The 21541-nt window shown below is 47.8% G+C and overlaps 2 protein-coding genes across 2 annotated transcripts; both read right to left on the bottom strand.

Moving 5' to 3' along the window:
* Positions 1–815: 815 nt before the first annotated feature.
* Positions 816–13424, bottom strand: PPCDC (phosphopantothenoylcysteine decarboxylase). Its single transcript, XM_010182684.1, has 5 exons — positions 13272–13424; positions 9023–9118; positions 7572–7700; positions 5388–5556; positions 816–1193 (listed from the first exon to the last, which is right to left on the bottom strand). The coding sequence occupies exons 1-5, from the start codon at positions 13422–13424 to the stop codon at positions 1108–1110; spliced, it is 633 nt and encodes a 210-aa protein (XP_010180986.1). The 3' UTR covers positions 816–1107.
* Positions 13425–17345: 3921 nt separating this feature from the next.
* On the bottom strand, positions 17346–20897 carry SCAMP5 (secretory carrier membrane protein 5). The gene is made up of 5 exons (XM_010182685.1): positions 20744–20897; positions 19032–19188; positions 18179–18280; positions 17884–18001; positions 17346–17787 (listed from the first exon to the last, which is right to left on the bottom strand). The coding sequence occupies exons 1-5, from the start codon at positions 20895–20897 to the stop codon at positions 17590–17592; spliced, it is 729 nt and encodes a 242-aa protein (XP_010180987.1). The 3' UTR covers positions 17346–17589.
* Positions 20898–21541: the final 644 nt, after the last annotated feature.

Here is a 21541-nt window from a genome sequence, read left to right as displayed (position 1 = left end):
TGGCAGTTTTTCAGGGGCAGAATTAAAAGCTCTTTTTTAATTAAGTTTCTGGAGGGGAAAAGCTTTTTGGACAGTGACTCCTGCTGGAAAGGTGAAGCCATCAAAGCTACAGACCAGGTTTTGGGGAGCTGGGATGTCTCCACACTGACAGACCGGGAAGGACTGAGATTATCCCCATCAGCAGCCCTCAGGAGAGCCACTGGACCCAAAATACACTGGCAATTCCTCCAGCAGCCTCCTCAAAGTGTTGCAGTCAAGAGAACATTTTGATTGATTAGAGTAGTTAAATAGGTATTTGTTTAAACTGCAAAGTTAAAACTACAAGGTATATGTGTACAAGTACTTAGAGAAGGTACGTCCGCAGGTTCATACCAGAGGAAGAATAGCTGTGATAAGATAAGGATTAGACAATAACATGAAGAAGAGTAGTTGTGATAAAATAAAGATTAGACAATGACATGAAGAATAGTTGTGATAAGATAAGGATTAGGACATAACTTTTATTTTTTCTGCAAGCCAAAATTATGTAGAGGTAAGCTTTTGAAATAAATCAATGTCTTGTATGAAGTATTATGGTAGTTAGGAACCAATCACAGTAAAAGGCAAATTAAAAAGTGGATGTTTTATGCATACTTGTATAATCTTGTAATATCGCTTTGTTAAAGATGTATAAACGGGCTGTGAAAACATATGGACTTCAGAGCACACTTAGAGGAGCTGTCCTCTGTGTTTCCCCAGCGCTGCAATAAAGAGGTGCCTGCTTATCTACAATGGCGTAGAGAAGTTTTGTCACAATTGCGACCCCGTCACCAGAAGGAGTGCACGTGAAATACTGGGGGCCGAGTGGCCTAGAGGAACGTTGCTCGCTCCCTGTGAGACACCACAGAGTTGTCCCACCACACTAAAGCAGCGTGTTCTTGGCTTTGGTTTTGGAAACTCTGCAGTGACGTACCACATTTCAGTTTGGCACCAGCTGGAAGACAACCGTTTCACTCCTTCAGTTGAAGGGCACGCTATGGGTACGCGTGCCATCTTGACTCAGCTTCCTGTTGGTTTTATCTTCAGATCATCAGGGAGGTAAACAAATACAATTTCCACGTCAAACCATCAGCTCTTCGTCGGCAAGTTTCGTTCTTCAAGGATCTTTTTCACGCTCTCCACAATGGTCCACACTTCTGCCATGGCACCTTGACCTGCAGGGTAGGAGCAGAACCACATGGTGAAATCCAAGTCCCATGGAGGTAGGTCCTTCTCCACATGCCGTGCTGCTGCGGAAAATCAGATGTACACTGGTGACAGGACATAGCAAAGCTCACCAAGTATCCTTATGACTCGCTCAACAGAAAGTAACCACGGAGGCCGGAGGATCTGCTCAGTCTACCTGGTTCTGCAGGGGTTTTGTGGCACGGTTGAGTGCCATTAGGAGAGCAGCATTCACATTAACTTAGTCTGGCTCATAACTCAGAAGTCTAAGCAGAAGCACGAGCTCCTCAGTCAATGGAGAGAGGCAGTACACCTCAAAAGGCAACTCGTATGACCTTAATGAGTACCTCATGTTCTGAATTGTCTCCAGAGGTGTCTGCACCTAACCCCTGACCGCACAAGGATTTACTATCTGAGCTCACACGGTCCTGGGGGCAAGGGTGTAAAAGTGCCTTAAAGAGTGCATGGGTAGCAAAATACCCTATTTCACCTCCTTTCTCCAGTGTAAACATGGTGTGTGCTCAGTACCTTTTTGAAATGGCCTTTGCCTATAAAAAAGACTTGCCGAATTCATACCATTCCCATGACTCTGCAGTTAGACCCACATTAGAGAAAGCTGTCCTGGATTCGCACCAGCTTGGATCTTGGGAGTAATTCTTGGAGGAGGCCGAGTGCTGGACAGAACAAAATGTAAAAAGCTTTTCCTTTTGGACTGGTTAGTTGCCAGATGAACATCTGATCTACACTGTGTTACTGCTTCCTCCTGAAATACTTTTTTAAAACTTAGATCCAGAATTTTAAGGCCAGAGATCATTAAAACATCTTGTTCAGCCTCGAGCTGAACTCAGTCCCGAGTCCTGCACTCAGAGCTTCGTTCATTCACTCCTGTAATTTGCTTAGGCTGAGCACAGATACTTCTCCCACCAGCATCTGTCTCCATTGGAAGGTCAAGAAAATTGGTTTTCCCTGCAAAGTGAGACTCATTCTCCACTACACCTTTTTCCAACCTGTAAATTCCAGGAAGTCTGAAGCATGCTATGGACAAACTGCAGGCAGATTTAGGCTCTTCAGATCTCCTGACCTTGAGGAGCAGAGCTGCAGCTGACAGGTCCTGCTAAACGTGAGAAATGCCCTCTCTGCACAGCTTGGCAGAGCTACACCCTCTGAGAACATTTCCTTTGTCCTCCATCACCCTCTTCCTCAACATCTTTGGCAATTCACAGCTGGATTTTTAGGTTTAGTAGAGCAAAATCTTGCTAAGATTCTTACAGCACTACTCATGCCTACAGATAGAAATCTTCCAGTGTGCCAGGCTCTGAAGATCCAGCCAAGGATGAAGAAGATGGTGGCAGTCTGGAAATGTTTTTGCAAAGGCAAATGGCTGCAGGCCCATGTGTGGTACAGCACCTTTTTCAAAGCTCTCTTTATTATCATGGCCCATGGGTATCATCAAGACCAACAGCTGCTAGCTTACATTTAACTATCCAAGCAAGGCAACATTTTAATTGTCAACTCAATTTATTTTGTTACTTTAACTCTTTTAGCTGGACTCTGTGTCTAAAAACATCCATTTACTAAGGAAGAAAAATTAATCAGGCAAAACTTGTAATGCAGAAACTCGGTGGCAGGCAGTATCTGGCCCATTTCAGGTGAGACCAGCCACATGAGTGGAGGAAGATAAACCTCTTTTATAGCAAGACAAACCACAGTGTCAACAGACAAAACTGGTGCAAACGGAATCTCTTTTCTTCAGTACCAGATGTGTGAGCTTTGCTACCTGCTGGGCAAACCCCTTTGTGGATGAAAGCCACAAAACAGAAATTAGTGTGGAAGAAGAGGCCTTGGGGTAAGAGGCCTGAAAAAAAGAGAGGGAGAGAGTAAAAAGTCAGTGGCAGAGACTGTCTTGGGTCTTTCAGAGACCTACAGTCCATTAGTGCTGTGCTGGTTTTGGCTGGGATAAAGGAAATCTTCATAGCAGCTAGTATGGGGCTACATTTTGCATTTGTGCTGTAAAACGTTGACAATAAAGGGATGTTTCCTTTTTTGCTGAACAGTGCTTACAGAGAGTCAAGGCCTTTTCTGTACACCACTGTTAAGCTTTGTTAAATTCCATCAAATTTGTTGAACTCTAAAATTATCGTTTTATCTCAATAAAACATATTGCTGCTTCTGAGTGAGGTGCATTCCACTCATCCACAACAAACTGGTGTAGTCGGCAGGATCTTCAATCAGGATCTGCGACAGCAGTGTACAATTCTTTTCATTTGCATCACTTGCCCTTCTTGAGTTTTATTTCTCTCTGTTATTCTTCTTTTCATTACAATTTTTTATTATTGTTATTATTGCTTTATTTCAATTATCAAACTGTTTTTCCCTTGACCTACGAGTTTTCTCACTTCTACCCTTCCAGTTCTCTCCCTCATCCCACTGCAGGGGAGCGAGTGAGTGGCTGTGTGGTGCTTAGTTGCCAGCTGAGTTTAAACCATGACAACTGCTTCGCTCTGATTTTTCTGCCAGGAAAATCCTGGCATTTGCTAACAGGAAAATCCTGCTGTGAATTGACTCACGAACACAAGCAGAGTCGAGTTAGATGTGGCTACTACTGTCCCAGCTGTCCGTACTCATGTGGCTCACACATCCATGTCGCAAGGGCAGCAATCCCCAGGAAAGGGGCAGGGCAGAGCAGCAGAGGGTGGAAACTGTGTTCACCATCCAACTCTCATCCATTTGTGTTGGTGAGTAAACTCACACAGCCCTTCTGCATCTCAGCTCCCCACCTGTGAAACAGGGATGACAACAACAGAGCTCTGCCTCAGGTGCAGGAACCTGCAAGAATAAGCACATTACCCGTTAGGATGGGCTTAGCTGCTTACTGCAGAAATACAGATCCTAGGTCTGTACAAAAAAAGATGAAGGGAAAACAAAGGACAAAGCAGCTATGCCAGCTTTTCCACTTCTGCCAAAATGTCTGCGCAGAATGACCTCTTTTGGGCGTTTTCCCTTAACATTATTACAAGTACGTAAGAAATTTGATGCAATAAGGTCTAAAATCCCAGTGGAAGCATAATTGTCCAGGATATTTCAACTGATGTCTGAGTTACTTGACTACATTTACCTAACTGTAAATATTTTTTCAGTCTTCAGCTCACAAAATATTCTGCTCTCTAGAAGCATTGCATCTGCCTAAGAATTCAGAAACTAAGCCAGCCCTAGAATTGAACCATGAAGAATATTGTAACATCCTGTCTTCACTACAGACTGTTCATTGAACCACCTGACAGAGCGGTTAAAGTCCTGCTAGTGATGGGGTTGTTAAACAAAAGTGTGTGCAGGTAGTAACACTTTTGCAACTATGGCAAGAACTGGATGACATTTTATAGACAATCTGTCCAGGAAAATTTAGATTTAAAAAGTGAATCCATTCATCTAAATTGCTTGTATAAAAACCCTTATCAAGACCTCCTAAAAGTCAAAATATTTCCATTTAAAGCAGCTCCTGAAATACAAGTGAGATAATTTTAGAAGTATTTCTTAGGACTGCAAGTTAAGTCTTGTGAAACAGAACGTGACAACTTTCTCTGCCCGGCTTCTTCAATTCACAGACAAGACTGATGTCAAAACCCCAAATCAAAACTCAATTGGGAAGCTGAAAAGCAGCCCAGGCAACAAACAACAAATATTAAACACATGTCCAGCTACACCATCAGCCACATCTGCAAAGCACTTATTCTCACTGCCTGCTCTTGGGGATAAGATATTATTCTTGTATTAGAGATGACGAACTGAGGTATGATGAAAACAACCCACAGTCAGAGCAGAGGGTAAGGTCAGGACACCCAAATCCCAGGCTGATAACGCTAACCACGAAGCCTTCCTTCTCTTTGATCGACTCTCTTCTTGAATGAGTATTTCTTTTAAATATCAGGCCCATCTAACAGCTCATTTAAAGGCCTGGCTTGGATCGTCTCTTAAGACTGCTTAAAAATTTATGAACAAGAATAAAAGATAGTGGCTATCACAGCGCAAAGCTTCAATTTGTTTCTCTAAACCCCAGCAGTGAGCACCTGCTCCCCACAGTCCAACATCTTGAAGGCCGCATGGCAAAAGCATGCATGTCCCTTCAGGGTAAGAGCAGCAGTGGTGCAGTGCAGGAAAGCAGTCAGAAGACTTGCAAAAGGACTGACCTTCATCTCCACACACGAGTTTCTTCACCACACAGGGGATCTCTGTGTAGCCAAAGCCTTTCAGCTGCTCCACCTGCTGAGCTGTGAGGGGATGCTCCCACATGGCCGTGTTCATAGCTGGGCAGAAGAGCAGAGGTTTGCTCAGATCCCAGGCACGGATGACACAAGTCTGCAAGAGAAGCCAAGAGGTTCAGCTCAGAGATGGGTTAACTTCCCTCATTCCTTCTCATCACTTTGCTGCACAGAAATGCTTTCTTGGGTGTCATCAGAGGGCCAAAAGCAGTCTGTCAGTGCAGCTGGACTAACCCACAGGCAGATCTGCAGGGCTGCTACTAATTTGTGTAACATTCCAGCAAAGCTTATCTCTGACAGGCAAGAAAGATGAGGGAGGCTACAAAGAAGATAGATCCCATCCGAGTCCGGCTTGGGGCCAAGCAAGCAGCCCAATTACTGAAGCAAACCAAGCTGGAACACCATGCGTGCAGACTGCCAGCCCATGTGGGAGAGCGAGAGCAGCTGAGGGGTGGCCACAGATCATATCAGCTAAAGAGAAATCCCCAGGCAACACTTCAGATAAGCCAGCTGTAGAGCTAAGCATGGAAAGCTGGCAAGTGAGTCTTTTTAAAATGATATGCCAACTGGATCCGTAACTCCTCACAAGGGAAGCACTGCTGCTTCCAGGATACAAATAGAGGATAACACGAGGACATTTGGGCTGTTGCAAAAGATGCTGGCAGATTACAAACCATCTAGCGGCTCCTGCATGCTACAGGATCTCTGATTCCTCAGTAATACAGCGCTCCCAGATAACCCAGTATCTCCTCATTTCCTTAAAAAGATAAATGCTGATTGCTCTTAATGCAACATCCATCAGTTTCCCCAGGCCTAGCAGCACTTAAATCATGCAAAGAGAGCAACAGTCCCTGGTGCAGGGTCTTTGTTCAGATCATAGAGTACTTACGAGAACCCTGCTGATCCTTTTTGATGCCCTGCGATTTGAACCCTTCCCAGCAGAGGGAAGTCTGCTAGAATCTGTCCTAACTTGCCAACCCGCACCTCCAGAACTTGTTTTCCTTTCCTGGAGTCACCTCTTCCCTCCACATGGCTGTTCGAAAAGACAGGCAAGACTCTGTGAAGCCAACTGTCCCTAACCTCCTTCCTGAGCTCTTCCCTCTGCTACCACCATCACAAGGAAACTTAGAAGGACAAGACATTGCCTGGCCCTCCTACAGCTCCTTCTGGTTTCTCTCCGATCTCCAGTGATCTGCTCACATGAATGAGGGCTGCTGCTCTGGGTGTATTTTGTTCATTTATGTGCACTCCTTCTTACCTGAACAACTCAGTTATGCGGGGCTCCCTGGCCGAAGCTGATGTGCTGCCCTCCATTTCTGGTTCTAGCCTGCTTGTGTTACTGAAGAGTGATGCATCAGAGCAACATCTGCAGATCTGCAGCTTCCTGGCAGATCTTTTGGGCTGTTAATGCTTATGACATCTCCTAATGAAGACCTAATGCCTGGACACAAAGCATTCAGCCTCGCTGAAGTTCCCTATCACCCAACAGACAAGCCCACTCTCTTTTAATACACTTTCTGATCAGCCTTTCAGCCAAAGTGCCTTTAATACCAGAAAAACAAGCCTGAACAAGCAAAATCCCCTGTAGCTGAAACTGGAAGGTTAGTAAGCGTGAGCATGTTTGAATTTCTGCGCTCTGCAGTTAGGTGACGTAGCAGGAAGTAAAACAATTTTATCAGATCTCACAGGTGTCTTTCCAGATTGCATCTAAAAAATGCAGAGAGGAACTCAAATGTGAGTGCAAGTGTGTATGCATACGTGTGTGTGTGTGTGTATGGATGACAGAGAGAGGTTGGAGGTAGAAAGAGAGAAATAACCACCATACAAAAAAGCAGGAAAGGCACAAAGCAGGGATGGGGAAATCATGGAAGAGACTGACAGAGCTGAGAAGTGGAAAGGGATGTAGGTCAGGGAAATAAAGAACAACTGTTTGGGACAGAACTGGGGAACCATAGTGGAGGAAGAGAAACACAAGGATATGAAGTGGGTGCAGAACATGCAAATCTCACTGTTCTCGATGCTGCAGAAGCACAAGAGTTTCCATGAAAGAAAGGTCAGACAGCCTAACGCTGGGAGGTGCGAGAACTCTCAGGCAGAGCTCCGGTTACTCACCAGCAGGTTGTCACAGATGCCATTTGCGAGCTTTGCCAGCGTGTTTGCATCAAGAGGTGCCACCAACATAAGGTCAGCCCACCGCCTCAGCTCCATGTGCAGGACTGGGTCTGAACGACCTTTCCACATCTGCCAATGAGACAAGATGCAGATTACTGAACACTCATAACAGACACTGCGAGCAACGGACACTTTATCAATCCCACATTAGTAACTACCAGGTAAATGGAAGAGGAAATAATGACTCTCACATCAACCAAGATCCAACAGCATGGGGAACCAGGGACTGCAGCCACAGCGCTCCCTTTTTTGATTTCCCCTTTCCTGGTCTTTTCTTAAGTGCACAGGTAACTGGGAAAGTGTCAAAAGCAGCAGCAAGCAACATCAGATGCTTAATCCTCAGAGGACACACAACCACAGACCAGCAAGAGGTGCATCAGGGCCACAAACTGCTCCTTCTCTGAGTCACTGGAAACCACAACAAAAAGATAGCATCCAGAAAGATGGTGCTCCCTAACACCTTTCCCAGCTCCTCCACCTGCTTCTATTTTTCTTTTCTAGATGCACTGATCATTTGAGCTGTAGCACCCTAGGACCCAGCAGATCTCCACCATCTCCCAGATCTCAGAAAGCTTCCTGGCCATTGCCATTAGCCTCTCTCCACACAAAAGCGATGCTTGCTTGTGAGTGCATTGGCAAGAGCACTGGTAAAGAGTAGATCACCTCACACCCAGATTGGCATTGCAAAGTAGAGATAAAACATACAGAAAAACAAACATTGATGTTTATACAGTGAACCTCTTCATACTCAGAGACTCTCAAAGGATTTCAGCAGAATTGCAGTCAAGAGAAGAGGCCGTTCTGCAAGACCTAGAGATGTTCATGGGCCTGACAACTCAGCTATCCCTTATTGGAATGGTTCTTCTATATATGTGCACAAGCACAGGGCAGACACCACCAAGATAAGCACCACTTCCACCAGGAGATCCTCTCTAACTTCCAGCCACTAGTGCTGGCCTTCCTCTGCACCGCGACACCAGGGTGACCCTGCCAGCACAAGGCTCGTCAGTTAGACACCAGGCTGAGTTTTACAGCAGCGTGGGTAGTTTTGTGAAAGTCAGCAATATTTGTAGATTCAAAATATGTAGCGTTATGGAGAATTAAGCTGTTGCCTTCGTGACAGGCATGACTCATGGCAAACACTCTCACCACGACTCTGCAATGGCTTTCTTGACATTTCCTGAGACAGCTCAGAGCTGTGGATAGCAGCTGAGTGCAGGGTGGTGAGAGACCCCTTCTACCCTCACTGCCTGCTGCAGGTCTGCTAGGGCAGCAAAAACCCTCTGCTGCAGTCAGGGTAGCCTTTCTTTTCTTCCTCACACCACAGTTGTATCTATGTTCTTTTAACACCATATCCCAAAGCCCTTGTGGTCTCCAAAAGAACAACTCACCTGCCATTCATCTTCATCGCTGTAGAGTGTGACGGGAATCTCCTGGGCATTGTAGAAATGTTTTGCGCTCTCAGTAGTGACCACTTTCACTTCGAGCTAAGCAGAAAAGAACAAGACAGACAGCCCAATGGTGAGACTTGAGGACAAACCTGTAAAGCTGGGCAGGGTAGGAGGGCTTAAGCGGCAAAGATTTTGAAAGCTGTGTGGATTCTCAGAGGACTTCTCCTGACTGTGCCCACGTGCATAACTGCACCTATTCATAGCTGAAAGATCAGGCCACTGCAGGCATTCTCCTGCCACCCTAAAACAGGCAGATGATTAATCATTGCCTGCCAAACACGTTCGTTCATGTGGCCAGTTCACAGCAGGGACAGCAGGGAGGACAGAGCAGATCAGAAGGAGAACTTCAAAGAGACAGCAAGAAGCACCAAATCCAAGCTCAGTGAAAGATGCCCTTTAATCCCAAAAGACACCTGTCAAAGGCAGTAGGAGAGCATCTCGCTTCAGAGCTGCAGCTCTGACAAATGTCACAAACAGCTGCGTGCCACGTGCAGTGACCTGGAGGTGCTCTGTGCGCACCGGGATCACAATGCCAGTGTCAAGAGCAGCTCTGTGTGTGCCGATCACTCGTGCAGGATACGCAACTGTATTTCCATCTGCAATTCCTCCCAAGAATGTACCTTAAAACCAGTCAATAGACAGGTAAACACATGGAAGGAGCACTCTGAAAAGACCGATAATGGGGAAGATGCACCTCAGGCCACTGATTATAGTGAAAAATAACAATTTTCCTCATTATTATTTCCCCAATTTTGACCACAGTCTGCTCCTTCAAGCAGTTCACAGTGCAACTCACCGTGTGGTTTTATCAGCCCAACAGAGATGGGGAGAAACCAGCCTCACCAACAACTCCTTCCCGCTAGAGAACTGTGGCCTGAGGTACAAAAGTGATGAAGCACTCGGTCTGTGCCCTCTTGCTAAAGCAGACTGCTGCAAACCTCCAGCCTCCAAGAAGCTATCTTCAACAGCAGTGGTTGAAGTGACAAAACATGTTAACCTATCTCCACAACGCTATCTATTCAATGGGGAATGGAGTAGTGGTGATTATCTGCACCCTACGTGACCAGAATAACAGCTGGGAGCAGTGGAAAATCCCAGCCTTAGCACGTCGTGGTCTTTAGTAATTTTTCCCCCATTTCCTGAAGAAAAAGTAATGGGAAAAATACAGTTGCAGATAACACCGGTATTTAGTATGATGCTTTTAGTTCTTTTCCTCTTCTAAATGTCTGCTCTTTTTCAGTCGACCCTCACTTGAAAAATCACAGCTGCATTTCTAGCACTTTCGAGCGTGAAGATTGCATTTGCAGCAATCAACCATATTGTTTCCATATTGCCCTCACCTCACAGGAAGCTGTTTGGAGCCAAGGGGTGACACCCGCAAAGGTGCTAATGCTGCTCTCTGCTACGCCGTGGGCTCCAGTGAGGTGTGAACCTCACAGTCTGTAAGATACTGTTTAGTTGGTGATTCTAAAGAGCAATGTACAGTTTAAAGGGGCACGTCTGCTCTCTGAAATGGTACCAGTAGGCCAGGCCTGCACTAAAAGTTTCCAGCAGTAACGTTTGCTAGTGGTAGTCTGATTTTACATAACGGTATGAGGATTTTTAGATTATACAAATCTACCTCACGACACATTTTGTCACTTACTACTTCAGTTTGTCATTATTCAACATTTTCTAGTCCAGACAAGAAATACCCCGCTAAGGCTAAAGGATACACCAAAAAAAATCCCCCAAACCCACTGCTTTTTCTTACTTTTTAAAAACAGTTTCATAACCATCTTCAGTGTTTAAAAATAAATACTTATTTCTTCAAAGCATAAGCCCAGTAACAGGGCTTAGCTGGCTATAGAGTACTCCATCCAACCCACTACAAGCTAGAGCACACTGGAGGAAAACATTCAAGGACTCAGGGGAGCTGCCATCACTCAGAGAACAGTTAAACATTCTCCCTAATTAAGGTTTGCTGCTGGAGTGGGCTCCTGGATCCCTTTTTCTGAGCAAGTCCTTCAAGTCCCTCCAGCTATGTTGGAAAGAGATCAGTGTTCTCAAGATCACTTTAGCCTACATAGGTTTTTTTCCTCCTATTTACCTGGCACGCCCTCTGTTTGCCTGTGGTTATCTTTCTGCTTAAAGAGTCTAGCCACGCTCCAGCTCCTTTACTGGAGACAGTTTAGACTAGTTAGAGTTCTTTTACTTGGACTACTTCAGCCAATTCTCCAGAATAAACTTGAGCACAACAGCGATCACGCATTAGCGTTGGTCTCTGGTAGAGGATTCTCCCGTCACAGCTGTTTCTGCTTGGAGTAAGGGGGTGTGCATGGGTTTTTTTTCCCCATAACTTTCTCAGGTTTGACAGCAAAATCTTTACAGACAGGCTGAGCTTAGGCAACAACTGCTGCAGAAGAGAATGAGCAGCTCCTCTGTTCAATGGTACCTACAAGCTGGCGTAGAGGCTACCCGACAGGAGCGCAACAAAACGACACGATGCAATTTAAACCTAGGAGTCCGGGTGACATCCTGTAGCTTCAAGAGCAATACATTTCACCTGCAGAAAAGTTTGCCATTTCCTTTCTGACTAACCAATATCCTGCCAATGTGATTTTCGTTATCGTATTCCTGCCAGGCCATTCAACAATCCTGGGAACCGGCCTCAGACCACATGGATGAGTGCAGCACAGCTGCAAGCAGTGCCCACGGTGTCCTGACAAGACACTGTGTGCTGCCTCCCCACAACACCAGGTGCAAGGGTAATAACCTGAAAGGTGGAAGCTGATGCCACATAAAATTCCTAGATCTTCAAAGAGGTTAAACAAATGGCAAGAAGATGTAGTCGTACCCATTACTGCCTCGAGTGATAAGGTTAAAGTTTAACGAGTGCAAAATCACACTGCCAGGTTGTTCACTGAGGATGATCTTAGCAAGAACATTAATTTAAATGAACTGCTCTGGTTTTGAGCCTCTGACCACATCTCCTTTGGTATCACAACCTTCCTCCACTCCTGCCCTGCTTCCACCGATGGCTTTTTATGTTGTGTTCCGTCAGTAAATAAATTGATGCAACAGCCTTGTGCAGGACTTTAAACTCAATGGAAAAGTTACACTGAATCAGCAGGCTTTAGGTCATGCCTTGAAACCACATCAGAAACAAATAAATACATTATTTTCATTAACAAATTAAGCACCAGAAGCTCCTGGACTGGATAATTAACTTAGCACTGGATAATTTGGTACTCTTTCCAGCTTGGATATCAACATCTATGATCACCTAAATATTTCAGTTACCTGGGGATTGCACCTCTTCTGACTGTGTTAATGCACCTACAGGTAAAGCCTCCTAAGTAATTTAGAAAGATATTCGTTAAACAATCTAACAAATATATCTGGATATGTAAAGGCAGCCTCTTGCTCCTGCCACTCTTTCATTTACTTGCTCCAGAACATTTGCTTCATGTCTTAAAAGCTAAGTGTTTTCTATGTTTTCCTGTAACTTTCTTCTACAGCACAAACCAGCACGTTTCCCTCTCTGATTCAAGTCATGAGTGGCCTCTGCTGGGCACCTCTGATACTCCAGGCAATAAGCTCAAGTCAAATAAAATACACAGACATTTACATCAGCCTGTATCTCCTAGTTCTGTTTTTACAAGATCTGTTTTCCCCTTGTCAGTCAGAGAGCAGCATCCATCTTTGCCAACTCCATATCCCCCCTACTTAAAAGTGCCAAGTCCTAATTAGATTTCAAAGTTCCAGAGATCATCACCTGTGTCCACAGCCACATCTGATAATTTGATGGACAAGAACATATTCCAGGAAAAAAAAAAACCCAAACAACAATAAACAAGACAAGGACCTGTTCAGTCGTTTTTGAGACAATGAAGCAAGCTGCACTGAACAACGCTACTTTTATATTCCAGAACCTAAACACCTAGTTATGGAAATATCCAGGGACAATTACTGCCCTTAAAACCTGATTTAAAGCTAACTCTTAAGTATAAAGAAGTATGAAATGATAGGAAAAAGTATTAATAAATTTTTAAAAGCAGAAGGATTCCCCCCTCCAAGGAACTTCCAAACTAAGGAGCACAAAGCCAGAAGAAACTTTTTCATTTCAACAAAAGCCACCAAATCTTTCCAAGAAATGAGAAACAAGAGAACACCAACTTTACAATACACCACCAACAGGTTTACTCACCCCTGGGATTTTCAGCAGTTCAGCGACAAGGAGAGGCAGCTTAAGGGCAGCCACGCTTCCAGTGACACCCACCAGGACACGGTGGTTTTTGTGCGGCGCAGCTGAGCTCTCTTCTGCAGGAAACCCTGGTTCTGGTGGCAAGGAAGGCTCCATGCTTCAAGCAAACTCTACAAGCATGGAAAAACGAAGCCACTTAACTCACAGTGCCTCCATGCCTCCTCAGACCCCAAATCTGCAAAGCTTTGCATCAGCAGACCTTTAAACACAGCAGTGCCCCACTCCTTCTGTTTAATTACAGTTTTCTTTCAGATATGGGTAAACAGAACGCTAAAACCTGCCCAGGGAAGCCACAAAAGTGGTCTGGTAAAGCCCTTAAGTTTCTCAGTGTGTTTATTAAAAAAAAAAGTTGTGAAAAGAGCATTTTATCAGGTTGAGCTTCTAGGCACTGACTGGTAAGAGTAATGAGAGAGAAGGAAACCCAGTACATGTGACTTCAGCACTACTGCAACACTCATTTATCCATACCCAATAAAAACCAACACCATCACAGCAAGGAAAACATTAGCTTTCTTTATAATTAATTAAGAAGAACAATTAATTCACTGAAGCACTTACTTCTTAAAGCCTGGGGAATAAGGCATAATTTTTTTAAAACGATAACCGACAGAGCAAGAAAACACAAGCAGCTTACAGGCCTACTAAGTTACTTTATTTAAAGAGTTAAAAAAACTCGGCAGCTACGCTGAAAACAGCATCAAAAAACCCCCGAGGGCTTTCCAAACTGCAAACGAGCAACGTTTATATACCGGCAGGGACAGGACGGAGCCCGCTCAAGGAGAGCGGTGCCCCCTGAGCTCAAACCTCGGGCCGCGGCCTGGTCCGACGGAGCTCTTCTCCGCCGTCGCCTAGCAACGGAGGTGCACGCCGGAAACGCAGGGGACGCTGGGAAATGCTGCACGTGGCCCCGAGCGCGGATTGGTGCTGGCTGCGCATGCGCATCGCGAGCGGCCCCCGGAGGCGGCGTCACGGGGCGTCCCGGTGCTTCCCGCTCCCGCCAATCCCTGCCCTCCCCGGAGCCCTTCCCGCCCTTCCCGTAGCGCTGGGTCGAGCCGGCTCCGGCGCCCCAGGCGGCCTGAGGGGAGCTTCTGAGGCCTTGGAACTGGGGGTGCTTGCGCCCCTCGCACCCCAGGGACAGCCACGGCGCAGGGGATCCTAGCGGGGCAGGCAGGCGGTTTAAGGGAGGGGGCCTAAGCTCATGGCAGGGGTTTAGGGATTTCCGACAACAGCAAAATCACTGCCATTGGGGAAGATGGGGGTGTCTGATGGGTGCAGAGCCACCAGCAGCTCCTGAATCCTCATGCAGCCTCCCTGCCCAAGGTGGCATTACAGACCAGACGTGAAACCTTTCCTGCAGTATTCCCAACCCTTCCCAGGGCGCTCCCTGGGCTCTAAATAAACGGCGAGAAAAAGCAGAGGACTGTGGGATATGAAAAAGCAACTGCGGGACTTGACTAAAGAGGCAGAAGCCATCAGGAAAACCCCAAGCACGCTCCCAGCCCAGAGCTGCCTCCTCACCCAGTACCAGCCCTCCCAGCCTGCGGGCTCCCCAGCCACAGCAGCCCCTGCCTAAAGTGGTGGCAGCTTCAAAATCAGCACGGCGAGAGCAGGGCTGGTCTGGTGTCCTGCCCGGGTTTCAGCGGTCAGCACTCACACATTTAGAAGACACACGTGAGAGGGTTAGGTGCTGAAGCAATGTCTGTTAGTTATAGCTCGTTACAGTTATTATTTATGCATCTTATTGTCAACGTCGAAGGTGAAGTCGCTTCATCGTTTCTCAGACATGGATGACAGAGCACGTGATTTGGCATAGTAAACTTTAGGCTAGCTAGAAATGAATTGCACAATATTTAAACCTGATTAAGTACATAATAGGCTCAGCAAAGGATTACTTTTCTCCTTACGTTTTATACATATATTTACACACACACACACACATGGACAGGCATTTTATCAGTAGCTTCATTTTACTCCTGTCAAGAGGTGACTGCCTACTGCAGAATGACTGAAGTGCCACCCTTTAGAAGGAAACTATTCTTGGCAGGTTTTGCTGGAAAAACAGAAGTTTCTGTTTGGGGCGATTCTTGTGGCTGGGAGTCACAGCCAAGCACGACTGGACAGCTGGAGGGGATGGGGAACAAGGGCCGGGGACACTGAGCTTGTTGCCTGCAGCAGGCAGGAGAGATCTGAGCCAAGGGGCCAGCTTGGATTCTGGTTGGGCTCCTTTTCTAGGACTTGGGAGGCAAATTTGGCTTATTTAAAGTGCATTTAGAAGCTGAAAAGCATCTCTGAGAAGGAGCTTTCTTTCCTCCTGCCCCGCAGTGTCCATCAGCTCCTGTTTACTACCTGATCTTTTCCAGGGTCTGCTGCTCCCCTTCCCTGGCTGCCGTAGTTTCCTTTTGCTTTCTTTTTTTGAATGACCTGTTAGAGAGCAGCGTAGGGGAAAGGGACCTGGGGGTCCTGGTGGCCAGCAGGATGACCATGAGCCAGCACTGTGCCCTTGTGGCCAAGAAGGCCAATGGCATCCTGGGGTGTATCAGGAGGGGGGTGGTTGTAGGTCGAGAGAGGTTCTCCTCCCCCTCTACTCTGCCCTGGTGAGACCGCATCTGGAATATTGTGTCCAGTTCTGGGCCCCTCAGTTCAAGGAGGACTGCTGGAGAGAGTCCAGCGTAGGGCTACAAAGATGATCAAGGGAGTGGAGCATCTCCCTTCTGAGGAGCGGCTGAGGGAGCTGGGTCTCTTTAGTTTGCAGAAGAGGAGACTGAGGGGAGACCTCATTCATGTTTATAAATATTTAAAGGGTGAGTGTCACGAGGATGGAGCCAGGCTCTTCTCGGTGACAAACAATGATAGGACAAGGGGTAACGGACACAAACTGGAACACAGGAGGTTCCACTTCAATTGGAGAAGAAACTTCTTCTCAGTGAGGGTGACAGAGCCCTGGCCCAGGCTGCCCAGAGAGGTTGTGGAGTCTCCTTCTCTGCAGACATTCAAAACCCGCCTGGACGCCTTCCTGTGTAACCTCATCTGGGTGTTCCTGCTCCGGCAGGGGGATTGGACTGGATGAGCTTTTGAGGCCCCTTCCAATCCCTAACATTCTGTGATTCTGTGATTCTGGAAGCACGAGTGAGCAGGAATCCTTCCCACCAGACTGAAGATTTCCTAAAGAGCCTTAAATGAGTGCATGCCTCAAAAGCTAACGGGGACAAATCCTGGCCTGGCCATTTCCATCACCAATGAGACTGGTTGGTTGTGCTCACACATGGGACCGGTAAAATCTGACCCAAGAACAGATCCTCTGAGAAACACTCTGCTCATTTTAGAGCTGCTTTTCAAAACAGAAGCTTTTAAAGGAAAAAACACCACCAAAAAACAGACTCAGGATGCAGAATCTGGAACGGGACGGTTGGATCCTGCCAGGAAGCCCTGTCCTCACTCCCCACTGCACACACACACACACACACGGTGTGCCAGGGCTCTGGCCCACAGTCACACACAGATACTGGCTTTCCACATCAAAATGGGAACTACTCATTTACAACACCACACGCTGAGAGAAGTTGTAGATCCTGAGCCAGGGTGTAGATTAGGAATCTCTCGGCTTCCAGCATAGCAACAGTAGGATTCAGAGTTTCTTTTTCTCTTTCTTTTTTTCCCTTTTTTTTTTTAAATGCTAAATCAGCCAGCCACCTGCTAGTTAAAAAAACAAAATAGCAAAAGGAAAGGAGAATTCCCAGGATTGCTTGCCCTTGCTGGGACAGTGGCAAGTGACTGGACGCTACCAACAGAAAGAGAAAACTCACGCACATGGGAAACCTGTGGTTCAGGGCTTATTCCAAGAGGAGAGATGGGTGCTGGTTGCTATTTTGATCTCTCGGGGAGGAAGGGGGCTGTTGGCTGCTGTAGTTCTAACGTACACCTATCACCACAGTAATTAAAAAACCACCACCACACACTATTTCACAGGGAAAAAGAAGACACGTGAACATACACTCACTACCACACACAAGAGCCCTGCAGGTCAACTCATGGCCTCTTCAAAAATGAAAAATAAAAGAAGAGATTGGGGGGGGGGGAGGAAAAAAAAAAGAAAAAACCCCAAAACTATATTGTTACAAAGAATGGGAAAAGAAGAACTGTTATGGTACACTCCGACTTTCCAAAACAGCTGCAGAAACTTGGCTCAGCCTTCTTCTTCCTCCTCCTCCTCCTCCTCCTCCCTTCCCCCCAGATCTTTTGCCCGAGGACAGAGTCCTGCTGCTCACATCTCGTTGGAGTAGGTGTAGTTCGGGGTGGCCGAGTACTGCGTCTCGTGCTGCATCATGGCCCCCTGTGCCGCCCCCATCGCCGCGTTCTGCGCCGCCTGCCGAATTTTTTGGGGGTTCTTCCACGCCCCCGTGGTCCACTCCTCCTGCGCTTTGCTGAAGCTCCCCCCGCTCCCTCGGTAAAACTTATGGACCTGTAGCAGGTTGGAAAGAAAATGCAGAGGCACTGAGCGACTGCAGCTCACGCTGACCCTCCCTGGAGCAACGCGGCCCCAACATCTCCTCCGTACCATCGTGAGAGCGATGAAGGAGAAGACCGCCATGCCTGTGAACAGGATGGTGGGGATCAGCATCACCACCGCTGACCCCACATTGGTCCCGAAGAAGGAAATCGCTGCGATCCAGCCACTGCAAGATCAAAAAAAACAAATGGTGAAAAAGGGCCACAGTGCACCCAGCTCCTCAAACCCTCTTCCCCAAGGAGAGAAGCTACCGAACCACTGAGTGTGTTAAAAAAAAACAGGAAGCCACAGCGCCAGGTCAACGCTGTCCTTGCACCCAATATGAGAGCAGCACCTTCCTTACCAGACACCCCAGCCCGGGATTCCCACTGCCTGGATAATGCTGATCACCAGCTGCGCCATGAAGGTGAAGAAGAAGGCCATGAAGCTGAAGGAACTGTCTGTCCTGCAAGAAAAGGCTCTGTCACTCTTCACGCCTCCATCCACACTGTGCTTCAATGGAAGGGAGATGGTCCCAGGTCTGAGACCCTTTGGGGGCAGAAGCGGCTGTGGTTTACCGAGAGGGTGGTGGGAAGCGGAGCTGCCTGCAGACAGCGGGCACTGGAACAAAACCACAGGCGAGGGAGAGACTGCGGGAGGCTGAAGGTGATGAAGGGACACTTGGGGAAAGTCACAGTGCACTGGACCCTCCCCACGACTTGGCCAACTCAGCACATCAGGAGAGAGGGCATCTGTGTTCAGACACGGCTGCCAGCTCACACCACCCTACCACCACACTCAGCCTTCCTGTACAGGGAAGAAATACACCCCTCGTTTTCTAGATTTTGGGGATACTGTCCTGGGGATCGGCCTCATTGATATAAGTACCTCGAGGGCCTGTGGGAAAACATGAAAGGAGCCTCAAGGATGGGTGGGAGCGGAGGGGAAGTTGGCACCCCAACTGTATCCTTGCCACTCGCCCAGTGCTGTGCAGAGCCACACAGAGGGTGACTTTATATCATGGCTGGGGGTTTGGCCCACAGGAAATCCCAAACACTCTTGCTTTGAAGGTTGGAAAGTAAAGCTAAAGGGCTGGACCGAAAGAGCAGAAATTCTCCCAGATATTCAGGCAACACCCCAAGCTAAGCGCTGTTTAGGAAGGAAAACAAAACCAAACCAAAGATCAGGAGAAGCCAGGCTGAGGTGTGACCACTTACTTGAAAGCTTTGTAAATAGGTCTAAACCAGCAGACATAGGAGCAGGGCGTAAAGAGAATGAGCCAGAGAATTGCCAGTCCAAAATTAACAGCTCCGCCGCCTCCAATCAGCCATGCGAGGCAGCCAACGAGATTCACCGCCAAGGTGATGCTGTTCACTGCAAACACACACACACACACACAGAGGGAGCAGAGTAGCGCGTACGCAAGGAGGTCGGTGCGATACGAGAGACCCCAACCCCAGGGATGCCCATGCGGGGGTCACCTCCAGTGGGTTAGGCCAGCGATGTGTTACCCTAGCCGGATTTCCCTTAATTTAACTTAAATTTAGCTGGCTGAGCCTGGGGAGCGCCCCCAGATCAGCCAAAGGGGGTTCAACCTCAGCTGAGGAACAGGAGACAAAATGTATATATATATATTGCTGGAAGTTGTAATGTTTTAAGCAGATCGAGGGTTCATGGGGCTCCAGGGATGGGAAGAGCCAGATCCTCCCACCAGCAGGTTTCCACCAACAGAAGGAAACAGGAGGGATCCAAGTGAAGCTTTTTCACTTGCCTCTGGCTACATTGCTTGTGCAGGAGCTCCCTGAGCTGACACCCCCTGAGCTTAAGTCCTGAACTCCCCGCCCCTGCCTCGCCAGTTCAGGGGGGGGTTGCGTGTTTGCTTCTCCCACCCTTGCTCAGGGTTAAGTGAGACAAGGGCTACTACTATGAAGCCCAGCTTAGCAGACACAGGACAAAGCAGAGAAGGCTCATCTGCATTCTGACGCCTCCGATTTTCGAGAATGATTCATTATTTTGACGAGAATTCAAACCCTCCCACCGCCGTCCGCAAGAGAGCTGCAGCTGGCAAGAGAAGGAGCTCAGTTGGCCAGGCTGACTGGGTGTTCGCTGCTCCCTAAAGCCCCCAAGGACACCGAGGGGACCTTCCAACCTCCCCACGCTTGCATCTGGCTGGGTGTTTGCGAGGGAGTTGGGGAGAAAATGGTCCAGGGAGGAGCTCCAGAGACAGAAACCAACAAGCGACTGGCTCAGGAAGCTGGTGCTTCTGCTGTGGGAGAGGCTGGAGCAAGAACCAAGCTCTATTAAATTAAGCAGAGCATGAACGGCCAAATTGAGGTAGGGAGGGGATTTAACACCCTCAGGGGATTCAACAGCTTCCCCAGGGAAGCACAACTTTTATTCCTTCCCCTTCACAGAAAAGCTCACATTAACCCTCCTGATGCGATGGGGGAAGTTACCCCAGGGTAATGGAAAAATGCCTGATTAAGGAACTATGTTCTTCAAAAAAGAACGAAAACAATGATGCCAGCTTGCCCTGAGCTGCACACCTACATTCCCATCTACGTCAAGGTGCGATCTGTCCCTCCTGGGGTTGGTAAGGAAGAGCGATCCAGGCTAGTTTTAAGAGTTAGAAGATGGTGACAGCTCTGTTAGCACAGCACGGCACACAGAGGCATGCGAGAGGAACAGGCAAGACCCAGCTTTGGGGGAAGCCCCCAGGCTGCCCTGGTTTGGGTAGCAGACACCCTGGCCCTCCAATCCCAGCGGCATCTCAGCTTCTGGTCGCTGCCGAAGGGCTCCTGAGGAGCTTGGGGTGGAAAAGGACTTCCCCTGACCTTGCTCTGCTCTTCCAATGGGTAACTTCCAGAGGAGCAGCCTGCAGAGAGGCCAAAAAGACCCACCCAAGCCCTTTCCCCGCCCAGCGACTCACGCATCCAGAGGTAGTAAAGCCGCTTGGCCATGGTACGGTGCTGCGGCGGGATCTCTGCATCGAAGTCCTGGTAGAAGCATGGCTTTAATGGGATGAACTTCGGCAGAGGAGGGAAGTTGTTTGCTTTTTCTGCAAGAAAAAGTTTCACCGGCATTGGGCGCCGCATGGAGCTGAAGTTAAATCAAGACCCTTCCTAATTAGTCTCGTTCAGCCCCAGGAATTGATGAGTTTCACGCAGGAATTAAAGGTTTCCCCTTGCAGCCACCAACAGCCCACCCACGTGCACTGAGCCAAATTCAGCCCTCGTTGGCCATGTGGATCCTGCAAGTGTGGCCACCTGCAACCCCACTGGGGACTACCAAGGTGGCATTATGGCCAGTAAAGCCCCAGACGAGTTTCAGAGGAGAGGGGCAAGCCCCACCGTAGTTCCCTCCCTGTACCTGCCATGCCGGCACACGCTCAGCCTCTCTGTTCCAGAGGAAAAATGCAGAAGAAACCTGGGAGTTTTAACAAAGCTGGAGGAAAAGAAGAGAAAAAGCCATGTGGTCAGGTACAGCCCCTGAGAGATTTCACCTTCACCCCACCCTGTCCAAAATAGCTCAAGGACAGCGCTGTAAGAAGGCAGTTTGTTTTATTTATGCCAACACTCTCTACTCTGCCTGGTTGGCAGCAGAATAAACCCCGGCTCCTGTGGTGTGAGGCTTACTCACTCGTTCCGGCAGAAGATTAAGAGAAGATCCAGCGATGTGGGGCAGGGCATGGGTTTAACCTCCCACTCCTGACTGACCTACATCCAGC

Source organism: Mesitornis unicolor, unplaced genomic scaffold, assembly GCF_000695765.1.
Source record: "Mesitornis unicolor isolate BGI_N332 unplaced genomic scaffold, ASM69576v1 scaffold3044, whole genome shotgun sequence".
Classification (NCBI taxonomy): Eukaryota; Metazoa; Chordata; class Aves; order Mesitornithiformes; family Mesitornithidae; genus Mesitornis; species Mesitornis unicolor.
The sequence above is the reverse complement of the archived record's forward strand: the minus strand, read 5'-3'. Positions and strand labels throughout refer to the sequence as shown.

Excerpts from the sequence above, each read along its gene's own strand:
- PPCDC (XM_010182684.1), bottom strand. The coding sequence starts at position 13,424 with ATGGAGCCTTCCTTGCCACCAGAACCAGGGTTTCCTGCAGAAGAGAGC. Across the intron at positions 5,557-7,571 it reads GCATCTGTGACAACCTGCTG|ACTTGTGTCATCCGTGCCTG; the intron begins GTGAGTAACCGG and ends CTTCTCTTGCAG. Across the intron at positions 1,194-5,387 it reads ACTCGTGTGTGGAGATGAAG|GTCAAGGTGCCATGGCAGAA; the intron begins GTCAGTCCTTTT and ends CCTACCCTGCAG.
- SCAMP5 (XM_010182685.1), bottom strand. The coding sequence starts at position 20,897 with ATGCCGGTGAAACTTTTTCTTGCAGAAAAAGCAAACAACTTCCCTCCT. Across the intron at positions 18,002-18,178 it reads ATCCCGGGCTGGGGTGTCTG|TGGCTGGATCGCAGCGATTT; the intron begins GTAAGGAAGGTG and ends TTGATCTTGCAG. Across the intron at positions 17,788-17,883 it reads CCTTCATCGCTCTCACGATG|GTCCATAAGTTTTACCGAGG; the intron begins GTACGGAGGAGA and ends AACCTGCTACAG.